Source organism: Diorhabda sublineata, chromosome 1 (assembly GCF_026230105.1).
Source record: "Diorhabda sublineata isolate icDioSubl1.1 chromosome 1, icDioSubl1.1, whole genome shotgun sequence".
NCBI lineage: Eukaryota > Metazoa > Arthropoda > Insecta > Coleoptera > Chrysomelidae > Diorhabda > Diorhabda sublineata.
In genome coordinates, this window is record NC_079474.1 from 26,852,028 (window position 1) to 26,877,314 (window position 25,287).

General features: G+C 33.8%; 3 protein-coding genes across 3 annotated transcripts; 2 read left to right on the forward strand and 1 right to left on the reverse strand.

The window, feature by feature from the left end:
* Positions 1 to 395: 395 nt before the first annotated feature.
* LOC130452580 (uncharacterized) lies at positions 396 to 968 on the reverse strand. The gene has a single exon (XM_056791955.1). It carries the CDS (start codon positions 966 to 968, stop codon positions 396 to 398), a length of 573 nt encoding a protein of 190 aa, XP_056647933.1.
* Positions 969 to 3,287: 2,319 nt separating this feature from the next.
* Positions 3,288 to 8,782, forward strand: LOC130445289 (prostatic acid phosphatase-like). Its single transcript, XM_056780855.1, has 4 exons — positions 3,288 to 3,423; positions 3,956 to 4,057; positions 5,999 to 6,542; positions 8,193 to 8,782. Exons 1-4 carry the CDS (start codon positions 3,316 to 3,318, stop codon positions 8,627 to 8,629), a joined length of 1,191 nt encoding a protein of 396 aa, XP_056636833.1. The 5' UTR covers positions 3,288 to 3,315; the 3' UTR covers positions 8,630 to 8,782.
* A 10,882-nt stretch (positions 8,783 to 19,664) lies between these two features.
* LOC130440429 (lysosomal acid phosphatase-like) lies at positions 19,665 to 25,011 on the forward strand. The gene is made up of 4 exons (XM_056773947.1): positions 19,665 to 19,837; positions 21,723 to 21,824; positions 23,876 to 24,419; positions 24,480 to 25,011. Exons 1-4 carry the CDS (start codon positions 19,754 to 19,756, stop codon positions 24,911 to 24,913), a joined length of 1,164 nt encoding a protein of 387 aa, XP_056629925.1. The 5' UTR covers positions 19,665 to 19,753; the 3' UTR covers positions 24,914 to 25,011.
* Positions 25,012 to 25,287: the final 276 nt, after the last annotated feature.

Sequence of the window (25,287 nt, forward strand, 5' to 3'; positions counted from 1 at the left end):
TGCTTATTACTATTATATTGTCAGTCTACGCTGACAATCATCGTCAGTATCATTTACACTATCATAATTAAAAGTGGATCAATTACGTTACAAAAGACAAAAGTCTTCACCTACCCCAATAACAGAAGCTGTCGCAAGTAGACAATGAAAATTTCTTTTAAAAAATCATCACATGAGCGGCATTTAATCTTCTTCTTCTTCTACTTCTTGGAGATCTGTCGATCTGTTAATTCTGAAGCTGCCTCTGCATCTTTTCCTGAGAGATGGATTGCCAATTATCTTTCCACCTTTTAGGTGGTCTCCCGGGAGGCCTTGAGCCGGGCGGGTTGTTTTCTAGGAATATTCTCGGAAGTCTGTTCTCGTTCATCCATCTTACATTGTTGTACCACTGCCTCTTACGTTGTCTTCCTCATCTTACAATGTCTTGTATCCCGCACTGCTTGCTCTTTGACATCTGTGTTTCTTACTCCGTCTCTTCTTGTTTTCCCCACTATTAGTGTTTTCATCTCAGCCACCCTTAGCATTTGTTTCTTCTTGTTGGTGTCCTCTTGGACTTCCGTGCCGTACGTCATGATGGGTCTGATAAAAGTCTTGTAGATTCTAATTTTGCTATCTTTGCGCATGTACGGGTTGGACCAGACTATATCTCGCAGGTATCCTGATAGTGCGGATGCTTTGTTAATCTGGCTTCTTGGGTCTTTAACTGGGTCGGGGGTACTTGATATGTCTGTGCCCAGATTTCTGAATTGCATCACTTGTTCTATGGGATTGTCCTCCACCACCAGCTTACATCTGAGCGGATCCTTCGCGATTGTCATACATTTGGTTTTGCTGATAGAAATGTTCATATTGAGTTGGCGGCTTATCAAGAAAAACTGGAAGAGTTCTCTCTGTAGGTCGTTTTCTGATTCGGCGATGACTGCTGCATCATCGGCGTAGCACACCATACCAACTCTTTTGTTGCCCATTCTGTATCCGAGCTTGAGACATGTTACTTTGTTTATAATTTTATCCATGAGGATATCAAACAAAAAGGTACTTAGACTGTCACCCTGTCTAATTCCCCCCGGTGTTGGGATATTTTCAGTGAATTGATCTCCTTCTTGACCTTTGTTACGTTATTGTTATTTAGGTTAAGGATTATTAAGGATTATTATTATTAAGGATTATCTTCGTTATGTTTGCTGGTGCCTTATTTTCCATCAATATATGCAAAATGTCTCCAAACCGGACCCTATCAAACGCCTTTGTTAGGTCAATGAAGCAGATATATGCTGGCATATTTATCTAACTCCACCTGGTCATCCAATGGGTGGATTGAGTAGCTCTTCGGATGGTACCGCCATGCACACATAAGGACTAGCGCTATTCCTTATTTGCTATTCAAATCCGGACAACAACCGATTACCATCGAACTTCTTTGTATAGTTAAATACCCAGAGGTCTGTAAACTATATTACTACTTTAAGAAGAGACCCATAACTTTACCTTGTAAACATAGTGGCGTAGATAAAATTCTATTAAATGATATTGTTTCAGTGTCTGAAATATTATTCATTTATGAATATTATTATTTAAAAGTACTATGGATCAAAAAGGATATGCATATACTTATATAGAACTTTTATTTTTCCCTCACATAAATCTATCCTAGTTGAAAAAGTTATTATCATCAGATGAAATGGGAATAAAAACAGTATACTATACAATCATATTTTATCACAGTCTTAGGTCAACCGCACTTAAATTTTTCTCTTTATATCTTCCAGCTGCCACCGGGTTATCATTTTGTAATCTTAAAAAATACTTAATTTCAGGTTTAAAAAACTTGATATATAAATTTGGATGCAACAATTGAAACTAATGTTCATAAAAACTACCGAAATTGGAGCATAAAAAAGACACAAGTGTTCTAAATTTTGTAAATTGCTTAAAACCTTACTGAGTTTGACTAAGTATGCGTTCACATTGGCAACGCTCAAGCGGTGAGTATCGAGCAATGCCGCTCCATCGGTGTAAAAATATTTCTGGCATTAGACTTCAAATGAATGTGTTCACATTGCAAAAGACCACCACTCAACGTCACGCGATGCAACGCATCGTGCCGCTCGAGCTTCGATCTTCTTAATTTTTTTGAGCCGCATCGCCTTTGTGGTACACTAGTTGATGTTTATATTTTTTTTAAGTATGGAATCGAAACAGGGAAATATTAGTCCAGGAAGGGTACTCAGTGTCTCCAGCATATTCTTCAGGAACACAAGCTTGTGGATTGTAAAACATCTAATACCAGTTATAAGCATTATTCTTTTTTTTTTCGTTTTGTAAACGTAAACATAAACATGCAAATAAAAATGCATAACCTTTACCTTAGTGCAAAATACAATCTTTCTGGCGGAGAAATAGGCTTTTTTAAATTAGTTGTTTTCTTTTGAAGTCGATGCTTGATTTTTCCCAGAATGTAATCAAACGTTTCCATTGACACTAAAAACTGAAAAAAATCTTATTGGATCACTGCGAAGTTCATGATAAATGTGAAGGAATTCGCTATAAGAAAGTCTATTTCTATTAAGTTTATGAATGCCTTGTATTTTCTTGCTTTTCTTTTTTTCTTTAAAGTTAGCGTTCGCAGTCGTATACTTTCTTTTAGTAATAATCGCTTGGATACCAAATTCATTACGTCCTTTTGGTTCGAAAGCTAGAAAATAACTAAAACGACGCTTAACCAATTTGAACAGGACAACGTGCGCGATGACATCGCAAAAGCGGCATCGCTCGACGCTCAATGCTTGAGCGTGCCAATGTGAACGCACACTAAAAGAAATGCAAAAAAAAAGAAAATCTAGCACGGGTACATGCGTCAGAATCTATTGCTTACCCCATGGACACTAATATGAAGTAAATCAGTTGTTTGTTTGCTCCATACTACTATTTAAGAAGAACAGGTATATGTTAAGCTGATTAACAATATATTATAAATTTAAAGTGTAAATTAAAATTATAGGACAAAATATATTATTTCTTGACATATAATTCAAATAGTTTGGAATTTTTTTGGTATTGTTATTACAACTGATAAGTTTAACTCATGATACATAATTTATTCTCTTTCCGGCTTGACTCTTATCAAAGATTATTTTTGAACTTGTCGAATCACCTCGTGAAGGTAAGAGACATATGCGTGTCCATTACTTAATAAGTTATATTTTAATCATCACTAATCCTTTCATTATAATATTAGTATATTACACTATCTTTACAAGCTGTAATAAAAACCGAGTAGGTATTGTGATTTGAAATTAGTATAAATACACAAAAATGTATACTTTGAATATGCTATTCAACATGCATCTTTTGGTCTCAACTATTATTTTATTAGGGCTGACTAACATCAGCGTTAGGGGTGATTTAGTAGCAGTTGTGCAGGTAAATAAATGCCTCATTTGTAAATTTCGAAGTAGTTAAATGTATTTGCAACCCAAATTTGTAAATACCAGTCATTCATTACAGCGCAGACGTATCTATAGATGTAGTTTAAATCTCGCTTTAGCTTTTGTTTGTTTTTTTTTGAATTAAGCCTGAATTGATATTCAAGGAAAATAGTGTGATGAGAGAATGTTTTGTCGTTGGTGTATTACATTATCTGTAAAAATACTTCTAGACACTACAAGACTCATAAACATACGTTTACATGAAACAGTTCTGTTTATTTCTAAATCTAATTGATTACTGATAACTTGATGGTGGATGTTAACATTTCTTTCATATATCCAGTTTTGCTATTATGTCCAATGTTTTTCATTTACACTTGTAATTATTTCAACTTGTCAATTTTTCTCTAATACTATTTCTGAGCAATTCTCGTCAAATTTTTATATGTACTTGACCTATCATTTTATGTTATGATAGAATTAATAAAGAATAATACGACCAATAATGGAATTATCATTTCCTCTAGATATTTAGGCATGGACATCGAACGCCTGTATCAACGTTCTCAACAGATCCATATGCTGACTCATCCTATTGGGACTATTTGGATGAAGGACAATTAACGAATGTAAGTATAACTTTTACTCTTAAGAAACTCATATCTATTCCCTGAAGATGAAATTTCAATTACATTTAACATACATGTGAGAGCCACGATTAACAAAAAATGTACAAACTAGTGAATAAAATTGATTGAGGCAATTTGGGTATTCAGATATTTTTCGTTCTATTCACTTGATTTGCTCATTTTTAAATGAATTTTTATAGAAAACTAATGATATCTGGCATAGTGTGGAGAGAATTTAATGTGAACTTCGTGTGACCAAATTTTGGTATAGAAGATGCTGACTCCAGAAAACAATACGTGATTCGAATAGGGCCAATACAATATCCAAAACTGGTAAATTAATGAACTTTTTTTGATTAAATATCACGCAGCGGTAAAGTTACTTGGATCCAAAGATTTTTCCAGGTGCTACGAATTGGTTTTTTTATGCAAACTTCTACTACAGCTATTTATATATAATGATGGTGTAAATTTTTGCATTTCAATTATTGGATTTTTCATAATAAATTAACCCTAATTGAAAACGAGCCCATAAGTAAGCGAAATATTTTGTTTTATCGACCTTTCGTATGTCATGTATATCTTTACTGCAGAATGTACGTTGTTACGTATGCTTGAAACGGCAAATGTTATGGGGTTTATATATAAGTGATTAAACGACTTTATGATAATTCAACATCCAACTTGTACTTAGATTAGAATAAGGTCTTTATAAAATTTACGACAACCAATACTATTGGTGTAAGTTAAGTTCCTTCTAATTAAAGTTTATAATCGAATATTATACACAAATTATTCATTAAAATTATGTCATAGAGTGCTTTTGTTATATAAAACATATTTTAGCAGATACATTACAAACTACTAAGAAGAGGTCAACAACTGTAAAACATTGTTCCATCTAAAATGAGTGTCACCTATCTTTATGTATTTTTGCATTATGTATAGAGGCCCAAAACATAAAACGTGGTACGTTTTCAACTTGTACAAAGGCTCCTTTGGAGAATAATATATACACTTATTGAACGTATACTTAGTTGACTATTACTTAGTTAGGAAACTCAAATTTTCTCAAATTTTGGAAGATTGTTACATTATTTAAGTAGAAATGAATTCACAATTATAGCCTACTTACATTTTGTGTTACTATGGTATCCGAACAATCATTCAAAATAGTGAATATAGGAGATAATTTCTTCATTGGACTCTCTCCTCAATCGCCATTTTGTTTGTTCCATTACAGTTGAAGACATCAATAAATGATTAAACAGAAACATTTCTTGATTGCTCCCTAAAATACACGGTGTAATTTAATCATAACAAAAACTTGAGATTAACCAGAAAAATGGTACAAAGAAAATAAATTGAATCTGTTTTCTTCTCTATCAAAAGCATCGAAAAAAACACTTGATCTGTAATCTTGATCTTAATGTACAGATTTGTAGGCTGTTTCCAATCTTCGGGTATAATTTCACAATTTATGTATTTCATAAAAATATGAGCTGATGATTCTAAGAGTTTATTTGTTCCATTGTTTATTAGTTCAGCATTAATCTCACCTGGACCCGCGCCTCTATTTGTTAGTCACCTCGCTGTATATATAACCAGTGTATCTTCTCTTCTCCATCAATTTCTATATCTGTCTGTGTTCGCTGACTATATTCTGGTCTGTTAATTTTTTAATCAATTTCCATAATTTCCAACTGCACTTTTGCCCTCCAGTGGATCCCTCTATTTCTTGACATTTTCTCTCCCAAGTATCTTTCAATAATCTTGCTTCTTGTCTCTCTCTTCTTGTCCTTATATTTTTAGAAAACCCTTCAATTGATGTGAAATCATGAAAAAACAATTTGAACAAAATCTAGATTGTTGGTTTGGTAATTCAAATATTCGATTGTCATGAAAAATTTTATTTTCATCCGTATATGTTCTGTATTTCAGATAGGAAAGCGTCAACACTATGAGCTAGGACAGTACACTAGGAAGAGATATAAGAACTTTTTACCTACCAAATACAACAGCACATTATTCTACGTAGAAACTACGGATGTAGATAGAACTCATATGTCAGCTCAAACCAATGTCTATGGTATGTTTCCTGCAACAGGTACTCAAATATGGCGAAAAGGAATCAATTGGCAAGCAATTCCTATTCATCCAGCTAATTCTAGTATCTTTGCAACCAACTTCTATCCAACTGAGTGTGCTGCCTATACACCTCTACTAACAGCCGCACTGAACGGTGAAGAATACGAGGAATTGAATGATGAATACTCTAGTTTATTCGAGTATTTAACAGAATACAGTGGAGACAATATTTCTGACTTCACCGATGTTAATTCTATATGGGACAGTTTAAAAGCAGAGGATACCGCTAGCTTCAGACTTCCTAGTTGGACTGATGCTGTTTATCCAGAACCCTTACGTACATTAGAGGGAAAAATATTTGAAGTATACACACATACCACACAAATGAAGAGATTCGGTAAGTTCTTAAGTCCTTAACATTGAGGGCCTCATCTGTTTGTATACTAAAAACCATTATAAGATGAAATATACTGAAGCTATTACATACTTTGATAAGAGCAATCAATTTGTAACAAATTTATCTCAACTGGATCTGTATAGATTAATTGGATATTCAATAATTACGTAACGAAATTTTTCAAAGAATTAATCACTCAATTCGAGTTTCTAACCTAACCCTAAGGGTAGAACTTGAAGAATCTAATTTGTGAGCAGCCTAGAAGCTCTCACAAAATTCTTAAAAAACCATAGAAGCTGAAATATCTTCTAGCCATGAATACACTTTTTCTATTGCTAAGAGTGAGAATTACTCTTGTGTGCGTGTTATGATCCTTTTGATACGAGGGCAGGTTTTGATTTCTCTCTCCCAATATGAAAGAGCCAGCTCAAGGCCTCTATTTCTTAACCTCTTGTTCACATTACACTATCTGTTTTCTTATATCTAAGCTCAAGGTATAGATTTTTGTTTTATGGTCGATTTATTTGTTTCTATGTTCATTAAAAACTTTTCAAGAATAGAAGAGGCTGGTGCTGGAAATAAACCTCGCCTGCTGCAGAGGTGAGTGCACATGCCTAAAAGCAAGGCTCAGACGTTCTATCATACTACTGTTTCTGTAGAAATGTGTTAAACCCCTAGGTTTTTCATATTTGAGGAAGACAACGATGCAACTATGAAGATCTACCAATAGCTGGAATATCTACAAACAGAAGTAGGAGATAGCAAACCAGCAATAGTAGAAGACCTACCTGTTGAGAAGATAAACGAACATGATAGTACAAATTCATCAAGAGGAAATGCGTTTCTTAATTTCTTTGAGTCATTGACAAAACTGTCTTTTCAATTACTCTTTACCATACTTAAAAATACAAAATCGAAAAATTAGAATTCAATTTAAATGAGTTCATTCAATATTTTAAGAGAATTGTACAAATTGTATTCTATTGTTCGGAGAATCAGTGGTTTCGACGCAGTTTCGGTCTCTCTAAGACTAAATATTCCATTTTCATGACAACTTCCTTATTATGTAATGTATTGATATACGATTGCAGTCAATTCATCCCATATTGATGCTCTTAGAAATGCATATAGAAAAAAATTGATTGATAAGGAATTAAAGAGCAAATTCTGAAGTCAAAGATTCCACGATTTTTTCCACTACTGTTTGAAACTTGTCAACTTGAATGAACTTACTCCTAATAGATCAAAAAAAAATCTATAACATCAGAGTTGTCTCATGTTATTTTGATTTATTGTCACTGAAGTGTTGATATAATTAACGAAATCGGATTTCCACAAAAAAAATTATACGTTTGGATTGACCTGTATGTATAAGAAATAATAGAAGCCCAGAACCAGCATGTAATTGAAAAGAAATTAAGATATCTAAACTGGAGCTCAGACACTAACGTTAAAATGGTATCGAAGCAAATAGAACCTTGACATTGACTCATATCAGTGATTCCAAAGATGAGGTAAAAAATCTGAATTAATTTGATCTACTCTCACTCAACAGTTATTACCACAGTAATATCAATATCCGATATAGAAATCTTATTTTTATTATTAAAACTAATTTGTAATTTTTCAACATCAACTTTTCTTTTCCAGTTTCTGGACTTTTCCTTAATGAAGTTGTAGAATATTTAGAGAGCATGGCAAACGATTCAACATCTGCAGAAACATACAGAATCTACAGTGGACACGACACAAATATAGCCGCAACCCTTAATTGCTTTGGAGTTTTTGATCCCCCATTTCCTCCAGCGTATGCGAGCACTATATACATAGAACTTCACTACGAAAATTGGCAGTACCTTGTTAGAGTTTTCACTAAAGACGGAGATACACTTACCCAAATTAGTGTGAATGGATGTGATGTGGACTGTCCTATTGCCGATTTCAGAGAATATTTGAGTGATATAATTTTAGATTCAGATACTTGGATTTCGGAATGTAATGATACAAGTACTAGTAGCAAAGTTTTGTCTGTTGGACAGTATACAGATGAGATAGTTACGAGTAAATGGGGTGGAAAAAGTAATTAAGTGGATTTGTATACTTTGGTTAAAGTCTACGACGATTATCAGCTCCCACGAATGATATTGATGTGATTGTTGTCAACATAATAAAACCTCGTAGTAATATACTACTTATTTTTATATTCTGTCAATCGATAATAAACTCAATCATTATATCTATGATATTATCAGTTAATTACGCCAGAACCTTTTTCTCAAATTTATTTTCTTATTCTTAATTTGTGTAGCTAGATGGACTAATTTCTTTCATTCCATTATTTATGATGAAAAACTTTTCATTCCATTCCTTGGAACCTCATCTGAAAGCATAATTTCATGCATAAAAAGCTGGGCGTAACCTAAGCAGAAAAGATCCTATAAAATCAGTGCTATGGATTAGGATTACAATTTGTATGCAGTGTCTGATTAAGATGACATGACATCTTGTTTACGACGATAATATTTCATATAAAAAAGCACGTATAGCACCTTAGTCGCCATGTGTAATTTTTTGTCACACCGTGTCTGGAACACTGTGTATTCAAAACTATACACATCTGGCTACTTAGTAAACGCGTCGTGTATCCTTTAGGAACACGTTTTCCATACATCTATCACACAAAAATTAAAGCTCTGGACTGTCGCATTCTTCCGATGTAAATGGTCTGGGAATCGGTGATTTTACAATGATTTTATATATTTTTTAATTTCAGTTTAATATTTCTAGGTTAGGAGGCAAGTAAACAATAAAACCATTTATATTTTTTTGTATTTTCATTTTGTTGACTACCTTTATTATGGCACTGGAAAAGACTAAAAAAATAATTATAAACAACTCATCTTGAAACAAGTAATTAGTGACACATTAGTTCATTTCACAAATAGCTTTGTAACAGCTTGGGAAACTTTTCGTAGTTTTCCGTCGATGGTTTTTCCTTGTCGACCGAATTTCTTACAATATTCAGAACAACGAGCTTCTTTTTTTACTCCAGCTAGGTGTAGCAGTCACTGATGTGTGATTGGATCTTTCGAGAATACCTGTAATAACTTGTTCACGAAACTCTGTGATTATTAGTTTCTTTCATAGGTATACTGGTTATACAAGAAATGGGCGTTCACCAAGCTGGTGCCCCATATAATTTCAAACATTAGTTTCCGATACCATTTAGTGCATCTACGTAAAGCTGACTCGTATGTCGCCATCTGGTAACTCACATCTATTGATGATTTACATAGATTATAATCTTCAATACATACAGTTTTTTTTCCCCATGATTTCACCTCTTTCGTTCCTTTTGGCGACCGTTTTCAGACCATATTGCTTTTTAGAAAGTATAAGCACATCTCGCTTGTCACGCCATTTCAAAGTTACGATGCCTTCATTTGATTGCTGAACTGCCATTTCGCATTCTTTTAGGTTTGTGTTGGTAAATTCCTTAGGCGAGTATTTTCTGTTACTTCTCAATGTTCCTATTAAATGTTAATTCTTCTAGCATGCGCAATGCAAATGGAAAACTTGTATAATAGTTTTCTGTATACATGGTCCTGCCCTCGTTGAAAAGACCCTCTGCCAAAGATAGTACTACCTTTTCTGTTACTGTTGTGTTAGGTTCCTTTGATTTACCGCAATTACCAATCAGGTTCCATGTTTATCCCTTCTCAGTACACAGTTTGAACACTCTTATTCCATATTGGGCTATTCATTTTTGAATATATAGGCGGAAACTAAGTCTGCCACGACAAGCGACCAATGGCTCATCGAGACAAACTTTTTGTCCTGGTGTGTAGACATCTTGATAATTTTTATAAACATATCGATTAATTCTTTCATTTTATATAATCTTCCATCAGTATCAGCAGTTTGGTTTTTGGCGATATGAACAAATTTCAGAACCAGCTCTAATCAATTCCGAGGCATAACAGTACGAGCTAGGGGTATACCATAGAGTTTTTGGTTTGTCCAGTAATATTTGAAACTTAGTAATTTCCCCAAACCCATCTATCCAATTGGTTCGAAAAATTTCAGCATGTCGTCTCTGGTTATTGGAATCCATAGGAGGTTTCTTGATCCAATAGAAGAATTTGAAGATTTGAGCATCAATAGTACCAGAAGTACTACTTGGCACGTTTGGTGGCTGGAGTTCTAAATCGACAGGAGCTGTCCTCGATGACCTACGCCGTTCTATTTCAGGCTATGGAGGTATATCACTATCCAAAAATGTTGACAAACGCCTTGAAAATCTAGGAGGTTTCCATATCTGACTATCATTGTCGTCACTTGTAGTTGTGTCACTAAAGTCTTCTTCGGGTATAAAATTGGGGCCCTGAACGGAATCATCCATAGCAAATCACTTATTTGAACGTTTTATGTCTTTTCTTATATTTTCTCCCAAAATGCGTTTTTGAGTCCTGATATAAAAAAAAATTTTTTACCTGTGTATCTTTTCGGATACACAGGGACTGAGAGGTATGAATTCCAAATGAACAGTTTCCCAAGCCACGTGTATCTAATCGTCACATGGATAAAAATCCAAGAGAAAGGGAATTGAAAAATAATTTATGATTATTATTTAGTTGAAAAATTTGTATTTTTCTTAAACGGTCACTTAGGGTATAGCGCTGAGGTTGCTAGAATGTTTTCGAACGAAATGAAGAGAGTAACAGAATTAGTTACAGATTGAAAATGTTAAGCTAATGGCGCTTAGAAGTATATTATGAGCTACAACAACAAAATAACATACGACAAATGGAAAATAGAGAAAAAGAAGGATTTTATACAAAATAATACAATAGTAAGGTCTTGGAAGTATCACAGAAACCGGAAAAATTCTAGAGAATCCATCAACAATTGTATACTTGTATTTTCGAGCACCTTCTGCGTCTGGTACTTGTAATACGGTGTATACGTATTGAGAAGACCGAACTTGCCGGTGTAGATAGTCGGTATTAGCCAACACACTACAAGCAGATGTTATATGTTCGATGGTCTCTGATGTTTGTTGGCACTTTCTGCATTTGTCAGATTGAGTGTTCGGATCCTTAATAATATTTTTCTTGTAGTTATTGTTGTTGATAACTTGATCCTGGATAGCCATCGTGAAGCCTTCAGTCTCTGGCTAGTAAGCCATCTGTTTGAAGCCTCCTTGTCAACATGCGGTTAGTTGAGGTCATGATGATGTCTACCGTGTATTGCCTTTCGTGACCACTGTTCCAGCTTCTCGGTGTCCAATACTATATCTAAGTCAAATTCTGGCGATGCGAGGTTGAGAGGTGAATTATTCTCATCCGTTTTGGATATAATCCGGTGCAGAGTTGAGACTTCCGATATAATATGAAAGAATTCACGTAATTTCATTACCTGTCGAGAATGCAGGCTGATAAGGTCGATCAAGCCTCTTTCACCATCCTTTCGGGGTAATGTTGTTCTAATAGTGGATGACTTCGGGTGGTGGTTGTTGTTCTTTGTCATCATTGTTCGTGCCAACCTCTGAATATCCTCTAGCTCTGTTTTCGTCCACCTCAGGATTCCAAAAGAGTACGTTAAAACAGGTATGGCATAGGTGTTGATTGCCTAGACTAAGTTGCCTGCATTTAATTCGGATTGCATAAGTGCCTTCTCTCTTTTGGTGTATCGATCCTGGATTCTAGCATTTGCCTGCTTGTGTTCCAGCAGCTTATCCTGTTTAAATCCTAGGTATTTGTACAGTTGGTGTCTCTTTAATGTTGAATCCGGATCATTGTATCATTGAGCATGGTAGATAGGGGACTCATTGCAAGGCAGAACCACAACGGACTCAGGGAATCGCCCTGGTATATTCCCCTACGAATGGTTATTTTTCAGTACTGAGGGAATTTGGACCAATTTGAAGATGTAGATTCATTCGCTATTTCCTCATAGTTGGGTGAACTTTGTGAATCCGCAAGACCTCCACAAGCCAGGAATGAGGGTCACTATCAAACGCTTTCTTATAGTCCACGAAAGCAGTGTGTATATTCCGGTGATCTTTCTGTGCTTGCCGAAGTATCACAGTGTCTATGATAAGCTGTTCTTTGCATCCTTGATGATCTCTTCAGCAACCTTTCTGTTCCTCTGCTAAGATGTTATTTTCCTCGACGTGCCTATAAATTCTGTCATTGATACAAGCTGTAAGTATTTTATATGAAGTGGGTAAGCAGGTGATAGGTCTATACTGAGTGGGGTCATCCGTCTGGGAGCCCTTTGGAAGAAAATGAGTGGAACCAGTGCTAAAAATGTTTGAATATCTTCTGGGTTATGTAGGAGGTGAGAAAATTATTATTATTATTATTATTATCATTATTATTATTATTATTATCATTATTATTATTATTATTATTATTATTATTATTATTATTATTATTATTATTATTATTATTATTATTACAATATTACAATAAGGAACGGGCAGGGACCCTAAGATCCATAAGCCCTGAAATATACAATATAGATGTTCAGTTGCTCTGTGGAACATAGAGCATCGTGTTTTCGTGTATGATTGTTTTGTGCAGAGTGACGAATCAGTTACGTTCAACGCTTCTTTCGTCGAAGGTTTAACGTTCCTCGGCTTGGAGACATACCGAGCCGAAACACCATTTTGCGATGAACAAGCATAAATTGCAAGGTCAGACGAATGACTTGCTGGCCTCGGCTCCTCTCTCTAACTCCTACCGGATGCGTAATACCAACTCAAAAAACGTCCGTTTTCCGTGATAGACCCTATATATTACAAAAATTAAAGTAATTAAAGTACCTAGTTAGAAAATTAAAAATTACAAGGAAAAAAAAAGATTTAATTAGAAAATAAAAAAGCGTCCAGTCTATTCTTAAAAATACTGACAGATGGTGCCGTTACAATATCCTCAGGTAGATGATTCCATGTTGAAAAAACATGATTCCACAAAAAATGTTGCCTTGTCTGACAAGTGAATATTTTTTTCCCAATTTTCATGTGTCCTCGAAGCCGATTATCTGTGTCAACATTAAATATGTTTCTTAAGTTACCATAATTGAAATTTAAAATGCCATAGGTGATAATCATATCCCCTCGAAGACGACGTTGCTCGCCATTATATGTACGAGTTGAATTATGTAATGATATACTTCCGAAAGACTTACGGATGAGATACAGCTTACTTTTTACTTTGTTCGCAATACTTATAACATGTTCGGACCAACTCAAATCCGTAGTAATTGTGACACCGAGGTTATTATAAGAATTCACATTCAAGCAACGCGTGACCGTTTAAGAAGAATGTCTCGGATTGTTTCTGCCTAAGTAAAGAGCTACACACGTATCTGCATTAAGAGGCAACATCCAGTCTGAGCACCACTGAGATCGAATCCAAGAAAAATTTGTTGCATTGAATATGAAATTGTACTAGTACAGTACTAATCCCTGCGGAACACCGCTTAATATGGGTTTCTCAGTTGAAAAACAATTTCCCACTTTCACACAGAACTTTCTGTTTGTTAAGAATGAGTCAATCCACTCCAGTAGATCACCTCGTATGCCAAGATGTTCCAATTTATACAGTAATCTTCGTTTTGGCACTCGGTCGAACGCTTTTGCAAAATCTAGGTAAATGATGTCCGTCGGGAATTTCTTGTCTAAAGATTTTGTCCATTCATTAACACACCAAAGTAGATTCGACATTGTTGAACATCCTTTTACAAATCCATGTTGTTGTTCAGGTATTATTTTTTCGATCAAAAGAAATTCACTAACATATTCTGAAATTATAGATTCCATAACCATACATATGATTGGTGTAAGGCTAATGGGACGGTAGTTATTGAGGTCAAGTTTATTGCCCTTCTTGAAAATTGGTGTTAACGAGGCTGTTTTTCAGATAGCAGGTAGTATGTGTGAATTAAATGACAAGGACATTATCATAGACAGAGGATGAACGAGAGCATCACAACATCTTTTTAGACTTAGAAGGTATTATTTTCTCTTCACTCTATTAGTATGATTTTTTAGAAAGCGTTTGTCTGAATTCATGAGTCCATCGACGGTAAGATCATTAAGCAAATACAGGGTAGGCAACATAAAAATTCCAACACTGTTACCAAACGTTAGCCAAATGCTCGTTTGAAAATTAACCAGAATCAGTACTAAAAGTCGTTGTAAAAATGTATTATATTTATGTGTAATTCACATTCAGGATCATAAAATTTTCAAGCAAAATTCAATAGGTATAATACCGCAAAAGTCGAATTTATTATACTATATGTATCCTAGCATCCCCAATTGAGGGCAACAAGAACAAAATAGAAGAATACGAACATTAATGTTATTGATTTTCTTCTTCTTCTTCTTTTTGTAGTAGGACGAGGTCCTGTCATCTGCCCTCTTGTGACGCCGATGTCCAGCTATCGTACCAGCGTTTTGGGGGCCTACCGATTGGGTGTCTTGCCCATTTGGCAATCCGTTCTGGAGCCATTCATTTTACATGGTCTCTCCATTGTCGGCGTCTTGCTCTTACCCATCTAACGACATCTTGTACTCCCAGTTCTCTTAAGGTATCTGTGTTGGGTATTCTATCGTGGAGTGTGGTACCCTTTATTGTTCGTAATATCTTCATCTCTGCTGTTCTCATTTTTCTCTTTGTTTGTGTTGTGTCTGCCCTTGTTTCTGCGGCATAGGTTAGTATGAGTCTGATACAGGTCTTGTAGATTCGCGTCTTACTTTCTATGCTCATATATTTATTTCTCCATATAATGTCCCGTAAATATCCCGATATTCTAGCTGCTTTCTTGATCTGCTTATCTACCTCGTCCGTTATGTTTCTGCTGCTCGTTGTTTCTACGCCCAAGTAGTTGAAATTCATCACTTGCTCCATAATGCGGTCACTTACTACCAACTTGCATCTTATTGGGTCTTTGGATATTACCATGCTTTGTGTTTTCTCGCATGAGATTTGCATGTTAAGTCTCTGTGCCGTCAAGTTAAATTTATGAAGGAGGCGTTGTAGATCGTCTTCATTTTCAGCTATAAGTATAGCGTCATCTGCGTAGCAAAGGATTCTCAGGCGACGGTTATTCATTTCGAATCCTGCATTAACTTCGTTTACGCTCTCAATTATTTGGTCCATTATTACGTTGAAAAGGCATGGACTGAGGCTATCTCCCTGTCTTATGCCGGATGAGACTTTGAGTTCTCTTGTTAGCCCACAGTCTGTTTTTATTCTTGTTTTGGTGTTGATGTTAAGTTGCCTTACTAGATTTGTATAATGCTTCTTGACGCCTTTTTGGTTTAGTCGGTGGATTACATCGTTGAGTGTTACTCTATCGAATGCTTGCTTTAGATCTACGAAACATGTGTACATGGGTTTATTGTATTCTATGGATTTCTCTATCAACTGGCGTAATATAAATATTGCGTCTATAGTGGATCTGTTTGGGCGGAAGCCTTGTTGCTCTTCTGAGATGCCTACCTTAGCAGTTATCTTATTTGCAAGTATCTTGGTAAATAACTTTAACACACTACTAAGTAGCGTTATGCCTCTGTAATTCTTCGGATCTGATTTCAAACCTTTCTTGTATATAGGTATAGTTATACTATTTCTCCATTCTTCGGGTATTACTCCAGTTCTTTCTATTTTATTGTACAGTTTTATTAATTCTTTTTCGATTTCTGGGCCCCCGTTTTTCAGTAGTTCATTTGGAATATTGTCTGTACCTGGTGGTTTTCTATTCTTTAGTTTCTTTATGGTTGTTTCTACTTCTTCTAATGAGATGGTTTCTTCCTGTTCGTTTGGGGATGGCGGGTTTGCGACTTCTTCTTCGTCCCTGCTTCCGTTGTTATCATATAGGATCTCAAAATGTGCTGCCCATGTTTCCTGATTTATAACATTTATCACTACCTCCTCGTTGATTGGTTTCTTCCTTTTTCGTATCATGTTCCATATTTTTTTCTGGCCTCCGTACAAATCATGTTCCATTTTCACTGAGAAATTTTCCCAGTAAGTTTTTTTCAGTTCTTTTATTGTGTTGGTTGTTCTATTTCTCACTCTTTTATAGACTTCGTATTCTTCCTGTGTTCTATTGGTAATGTATTTTATGTACGCTTTCTTTTTTTCATTTGCCAGTTCCTTCATTTCTAGAGTGAACCAGGGTTTATTGTGTGTTCTATTCGTGTCTATTGTTCTTTCTCCTAGGGATTCCTTTGCGCTGTTCTTTATGTTTCTCCCAGGCGGCTTCTACGTTGTCGGTTTCTTTTATAGGTTTTTGGACAATTTTTTCGCGGAGTCTGTTTTGATAGAGATATTTAATGCTTTCATCCTTAAGCGACTCTATATTAAATTTCGATACGTAGTTGGGTGTTTTTCTTTTCTTTATTATGTGGGATACGCGGTATTTACACAATACTACACCGTGTTGTGTGCCGATATTTGCCGATGTTAATACCCGTACGTCAAGTATCTGGGAGGGGTGGACTTTCCTGTTTGTAATTATGTAGTCAATAGTTGATTTTTGGCCTCTCGTGTTAGCGAAGGTGTACTTTTGTTGTTCCTTATGATCAAAATATGTGTTGTTGATACGTAGTTCGTTGAGGGCGCATACATCTATCAATATATCTCCGTTATCATTCACTGCTTCTTCGTTGAAACTATGCATGATTCCTGGGATAACTGTGTTTCCAATTCTTGAGTTAAAGTCGCCCATAATAACCACTTTGTCTTTACTGCGTATTTTGTCTAACGTAGCTTGCAAGGCATCAAAAAAAGCTTCCCTTTCTTCTTTCGGTTTGCTTACATCCGGTACATATATACTTAGTAGGTGTGTTCTTTCGTTGGCCAGCTCTACTGTTATCTGTATGATGCTATGACTTATATACTGTACTTCCTTAATATCTTTTTCAAATTTTTTATTCACTAGTAACCCTACTCCTCCCCGTGCTCGCAAGTTCTTGTCGACTCCACTATAAAACAGTATGTAGTTTTGGTACCTTTGACTGCCATTGCCTTTCTTCTTGGTCTCTGAAAGTGCGCAGAAATCTATTTTGTTTTTCTATATTTCTAAGACCACCTCATAGTCTTTGTTGCTCCATGATGTAATGTTCCAACTTCCGAGTCTTACTATGTTTTCTTTCCATACTCGTTTTTTCCGTTTTCGTGCCGTGTCGTCGTCAATGCTCCGTCCAGTTTCCGAGGCTAATGTGACAGTTCCGTGAGCGTTTTTTCTTTTTACGAGGGGCAGGTTGCTGGCCTCACCCCTTAACCCTCCTCTTTTATCCGGGCTCGGGACCGGCAGTGATAGTCAATGGGCTACTCAATACACCCATCAACCACCCTAGGCGGAGTTGTTATTGATTTTACAGGGAAAAAATCAATCAAATGCACAAAAAGTTACCGATAACAGGTCTATCGATATTTTTGTACCTCCAGTACGCTGAACATTAATGATAACCAGTTGGTATTTTTTGAGTTTGATTAATTGATTAATGATAATTAAAAAAAAGTCAAACAAAAATATGAAAAAAATAGAAAGATTATTAAAGAGGCAATAAAAAATACTTTTAATGCATGAAGGCAATACTGAAAACTACCAACGAAAAAATTTTAAGAACACTCAGAAGACCTGCAGAGAAGTTAGAATGGAAAGGAAGATATCGAGAGACAAAAGAAGGGGTAGAGGATGAGATACAGAGCGTCAACCACCGATCTAAGTTAAAAAAAATCATAAAGTTTTCCAAACTATAAAATTTGATAAAATAAACAAGCAACGTATTAATAAATGTTATGAGTTATTGAAAAAAATCTATGAACTTATTGAAGAAATAAGGAAGCAACAGTCATTGTCAGTAAAACGGGGATTGGGATTACTGATTGCAGTATTAGAAAAGACTGATTAATGTAGTAACTACAGGAAAATAATGCTATCTAGCACCATATATAAAATAATGATCACCATAATAAGACAACGAATAAAACACGCGAAAGAGAAATTCCAATCGACTTTAGATGCAATACACGCTATGAGACAGATATTGAAAAATTTCTACGAACATAACATGAAGCTGTATATACTATTCATTGATTTTAAATAAGCGTTCGATAGAATAAGTTTGAGAAAGCTAATAAGGGATACGGAAGTACCAGCTAAAATTAACAGTAATGATATTAGAAAGGTAATAAGAAGTAAAAGTAAAAGGAGTGATAAAAAAAGATGTAATCAAAAGAGGCTGTGATATTATAAACACGTGAAGAGACGACAAACGGATTCCACAATAACAAAAAAAATAAAAAAATTGTGGTTCCCAAGAAATAAGACAGAAATTGAGAAAATATATACCAAATAAAACATTCAAGATAATAGACACAAGATACACAATATAAAAGAACGGATGTAGCTAAAAGCCATGAAAACTCATGAAAAGTGAAGGAAGAGGACCATAAGAAATTACGTGGAAGTGATTCAGCTCAATAAAATAAATGAGCTTCATTGAGCCCCCTAATTTCCCTCGGAAAAGTGCCTTATCTGTAGTTTATACTACAATTTCACGTGGTTGAAAGATGAAGCTTTTCACTGGTTTACGCTCCTGTCTTCACATTATAACGGTATCAGCGTTTCAGATGGCTCATTAAGTTGTGAGCATGAAACGTATAGTAACTAAAAAAGTAATCTCAATGAAAAAAATTGACAGAAAACTGAATTGAGATCTATATGAAAATTCTTCTATTATTTTTTGAACTCATCTTAAACAACGCCATGAAAGCCTTGGATTGATATATAAACACTAATCTATCGTTTATTTCTCCATTTATTCACAAAGAGACCACAGTTCTCAAGAATCTCCATTGAGAGGACACGATTTAATTAAGAATAAGGAGTATCTCTCATCTAAGTACTTTTTCAACGTTCGACATTTATTATAGGATATATTATAAGTATATTGGAATATTATTAGAATGTGATTCCAATTTGTATGATCAATTTTTGGCTAATTATTCAGTGATACATCTCAATTATCGATTTGGGATTAAATGATTATTACTTTAATACAGATAATGATCACATTTCAAAATTAAGTGGTTTGTGACACTATCTAAATTTGTAGTTATTGAAAACAACCGTCATATTGAGTATAAATATATTCGAGTGACTGCTCTTGGTAGGCATATACCAAAATGCAGCATTTTCTGGCTTCAGCAGTTCTTCTGGTAACATTGATTGCCATCAGCGTCAGTGGTGAACTAATAGCCGTGGTACAGGTAAATTAAAGTGTCTTGTGATACTCGGCAGATAATATATGAATATTTCTTATAAAAAATCAATATTGGGTTTAAAATCTGGAATATAATACTAGATTTCATTTAGTTGTAATCATATTTTGGTATTCTTAGTATTAATTTGTACCAAATTAAAATTTTTGACGTAGTTGATGAAAATTATTTTAGCTTCAACATATATGTACATGAATTACGTTGACTTCTATCCAGTGGTTATTCTATTAGAAAACATTGCAAATTTTCTTCCCTCACCTCTGCGTACTATCTTTTCTCTGTTCTGCCATTTTTTTTTCTTGTTTCCATAATTTTTAGCTGCTCTAAATTCTTGTATTATCTGGATTCTTATTATTCTGCTCAGTTTTTCAAATAAATTTCTCAATTCAATTATTTGTTTCTCTTAGTTACAATTATTTCTCCTTTTCACCCCTAGTATCCTCCTTGATATTCTTTGGTTTTACCTTTATCTTTGTTTTTGTATGTTCGAATGTCACTTTGGTAAGACTTATTAGTGTTTTTTGTAATACCAAGATCTTTCATAATACTGTGAAAATACTTTCTGTTCTCTGTATTAGGTATTAGCTTTTGCGTATTTGATTAGCTCTTGCTCTATTTCGTATGCTTCCGAGGATTCACCGTTTTTTAGCCTCTGTATGATATCTATTATTTCCTTCCTCAATAGTATTGATATATTCCAGTCTTAAGTTAAAGGCTCCTTCCATTGTTCACTATCATTTTATGTATCTAATATTTCTTTGGAGAGCTCTTCCTATCTTTGGATCATTTCAATCTCATCCATCATTATCTCCCCATCTCATTTTTTATATACATGGTCATCTGCTCAAATTGCCTTCTATTGTATTTGATTTTTCCATGGGAATTCTTCATTCCTTCTATGCGCTTTATCCTGCTCTTTTTTCCTTTTTTTGCTCTACATACATTTTTTCATTTTGTTTGTTTGTAACATTCTTTGTTTGGCTTGTTTTCTCCTTTCAATTCCTTCTTTATATTTAGCATCGAAATGTTTGTCTCTATTTTTCTGTTTTATTTTATGTGGTATTATTTTACTCCGCCTTTCTCATAGTTTTCTCTTACGGTTTACATTCGTCTTTAATACTATAGCTTTGTTTTCTGCTAGGTCTCTCTCCAGTTGTTCTTCATACTTATTCTATGTTGTTACTTAGGCTTTCTACCTATTGTCGTCTTTTCCTTCCAGTATTCTGATATTTCTTCATTTACTTACTATTTAGTGCTATTTTTGCGCTTTCTAAAAAATGGTTGCCGTCCGCATCTACTCATCTGTAGGTTCTTACATTTTCTACGGCTTCAATTGATTTATTAATAGAGCGAATATAAATATTGTAAATATAGGGAAAATTAATAGAGCAAAATAAAGTTTCTGAGACCATTAACATTATTAACATTTGGTTAAGATTTAAGAGATTGTTAAATATAAAAGAAAGATTATTTGTTTTCATCTGATAATAAAAGTCTCTAGTACCAAAAAATCTTTTATTCCCTTTGATTTTTGATAACTATTATTGTCATAGTAATATATATGATGACAGATATCATACATATATCGAGAATGATTTCATTTTTTAGTTAAGTACTTCCATTCTACTTAAACGGAACTTTTCAGTTTAGATCTTTCATAGATTTTATTCATCATAAAAGGCTGCCTTCTCTACCACATTTTGAATATATTTATATGGCACTCTAAAATTTGGAAATTCCTATTATCTATCTCTGAGAATAATCATCCACTCTTAATACCCCACGTCTTAATATAAGGTCTTTATATCTTCCACATTTATACTATGAGTGTTTCTATATAAAATAAATCTGACGAAAAAAATGATTTCCGTAGATATTCAGACATGGACATCGTACACCAGGATCAAGTTATTCCACCGATCCATATGAAGACCGGTCATACTGGGATGGACTTGCTGAAGGACAATTAACGAATGTGAGTATTATATATTGTAATATATTTTAATATTCTCTATAATGAATCCCAATGTGTTTTTGGCTCTATGTTGAAATAATTATTTCAAGATTACTGCTGGGATATCCAAAAGAGCAGCAAAGTATGATTCACAATTTTTTTTCAACAATATGGACAAAATCTTTCAATTCTAAGAAATTTGTTCCATCTGAAATGATAATCGTTTCCACCTACAACCAACTTCCAAATCCATGACAAATTTTATACAGAAGTAATTCCTTCCATATATGATTCTAAATTAGATTAACATTTATATTTTTATATTTCTCATATTTGGAGATTTATTGAACTAACGCTTCTTTGAGCAAAATTTTGACCAAATTTGAGTGAAACAAATACTCTTTTGAAATTCATACAATATTCAAATTTTATATATATATATATATATTTATATATATATATATATATATATATATATATATATATATATATATATATATATATATATATATATATTTATTAGGGTGGCGCAAAAAAACCGAGTCTCGGATGAAAAAATGTTAGTTTTTGATGTTCTAAGAGCCCTCTCCAAAGGACAGCTCAAAAAAAATTTTTAAGAGGTCGCTCCAAATTTTTTTAAATTTCGAAAATCGTCGAAAATCGAATTTTTTTTTATTTTTTTTCTCGTTACGGTATAATTTTATAGACCAAAAAAAAATAAGTTTCTGAGAGTTTCAGTCAAAAATTTTAATTTTGAAAGGTCGCTCATAATTTTTTTTAATTTATTAGTAAATGACTTTAGATTTTTTCGAGCGACCTTTTAATATTAAAATTAAAATTCCGGCCATGTTTTTTCCTTTATTTAGTACAATAATCTATAAAAATACATCACGAGATGAACTAAAAATCAAGGATAACAAAAAAACACATTTTTTTTCTAATTTTATAATTTTATTTAATCAACTACAACATTTTAACGGTATTTTAATGAACTTTGTTATTAATTCTAAATTATATTATTAAATTATATAATTTAATTATATAATTAAATTATATATTAAATTATATTATTAAATTATATTATTAAATATATTACTATTTATTATTTATTTATATATTTTAAATTTTATATGAATCAAAATACACGGTATTTCTTCGAAGCCTTAAACTTGAGTCACGAGTTCTTAGAAACACATCCTGCAACCTGGAATTCGAATCAGTCCTACTTAAGGAGTTTGAATATAGTTCGTACATTACATATAGTTAATGATACAGCTGAACGGGGTATTTCATTAATGCAGGAGTTTCTACAATTTGTAAAAAATGACGATGAGCTGCAGAAAGTATTACAAGTTGTCGAGGAAAATCGTAAGTTATATCCCAATGCAAATAAAATGGATTTAATACGGACTTTGAATAAATAATATATAATATAAAAAATATAAATAAATAATAAATATATATTTATATATATAAATAATAAATAAAATATGATATAATAATATATGATATCGATCTAAATAAAGTTAAAATCGGTTATAATTTAGTTTCAGAATTAATAACAAAGTTCATTAAAATACCGTTAAAATGTTGTAGTTGATTAAATAAAATTATAAAATTAGAAAAAAAATGTGTTTTTTTGTTATCCTTGATTTTTAGTTCATCTCGTGGTGTATTTTTATAGATTATTGTACTAAATAAAGGAAAAAACATGGCCGGAATTTTAATTTTAATATTAAAAGGTCGCTCGAAAAAATCTAAAGTCATTTACTAATAAATTAAAAAAAAATTATGAGCGACCTTTCAAAATTAAAATTTTTGACTGAAACTCTCAGAAACTTATTTTTTTTGGTCTATAAAATTATACCGTAACGAGAAAAAAAAATAAAAAAAAATTCGATTTTCGACGATTTTCGAAATTTAAAAAAATTTGGAAAGACCTCTTAAAAATTTTTTTTCGGCTGTCCTTTGGAGAGGGCTCTTAAAACATCAAAAACTAACATTTTTTCATCCGAGACTCAAAAAAAATAGTCGGTTTTGTTGCGCCACCCTAATATTTATGTCATTTTTAGGTAGGAAAACGTCAGCATTTTGCTTTGGGTCAGTACACTCGGCGCCGTTACCATTCTTTCTTACCTGCAAAATATAACAAAACAATGTTCTACGCACAAACAACAGACGTAGATAGAACCCATATGTCAGCCCAAAGTAATGTCTATGGACTCTATCCTGCCGCTGGTAGTCAAGTATGGCGTAAGGGAGTCGATTGGCAAGCAATTCCTATTCATCCTGCAAATTCCAGTATTTTCGACAGTAGCTTTTATCCAAGTGATTGTGCAGCATATACGCCCCTATTAACGGCCGTTCTCAACAGTGAAGAATATGAAGAATTAAATGAAAAATACTCTGATCTTTACGCATACCTTACCGAACATAGCGGAGATAATATCACTGACTTCACGGAAACTTATACAGTATGGGATTGTTTGAAATCGGAGGATACGGCTGGGTTCAAACTTCCCCCTTGGACAAGATCCGTTTACCCTGAGCCCTTACGTACTGTAGCGGGAAAGATTTTCGAAGTATTTTCACATACCAAGAAAATGAGGAGATTCGGTAATAAAAAGTCTAATTCATATTAATGTTGTTTATTGAAAATAATTCCTTTTCTTCCAGTTTCTGGATTGTTTCTCAATGAAGTGGTAGAATATTTAGAAAGCATGGCAGAAGATTCAAGCGCATCTCAGAAATTCATGGTTTATAGTGGACATGATACTAATATAGCTGCAACTCTTAACAGTTTTGGAGTTTTCGATCCTCCGTATCCTCCTGAGTATGCTAGCACTATATACATAGAACTTCACAAAGTCAAAGAATACATAGTAAAAGTATTTATTAAAGATGATAAATTTATCAAGCAGATTAGTGTGAATGGATGTGATCTCAACTGTCCTCTCTCTGAGTTCAGAAATAAATTGAGCGATTACATATTAGACGCAGAGACCTGGAATGAAGAATGCGCTGCAGCTAGTACCGGGGGAAAGTATTTGCCTGTAGGACAGTACTCGCAGGAAAAAATTTTTGAAAAATGGGGAGGAAAATCTACCTAATTCTATTTCTATATATCCCAAACAATGATTGTTGATTTTCTCTATTTTATCTGAAAAATGTTATTATAGTTTTATCAAATACATATTGTTTGGAAATAGTAATGTTTGGAATTACTATAGGATGATTTGGTATGCATGATTTTTTTTGGAAATATGTAATTGTCTCCGGATATTGAAAAACCTCTCAAAAGAGGAGTATTTATCAAAAGAATTCTAATTCTGCATACCAAGTTTTCCGAAGCAATCTTTCTAGTGTCGTTGGTGCAATCACGATTTTTATCAAAATAGCCCAGAAGGCGATGTGAAACCATCGGACGTCGGAATACAACGTCCGGACGCATATGAATCAACCCGTTTTTGCACTAAAATCGTGA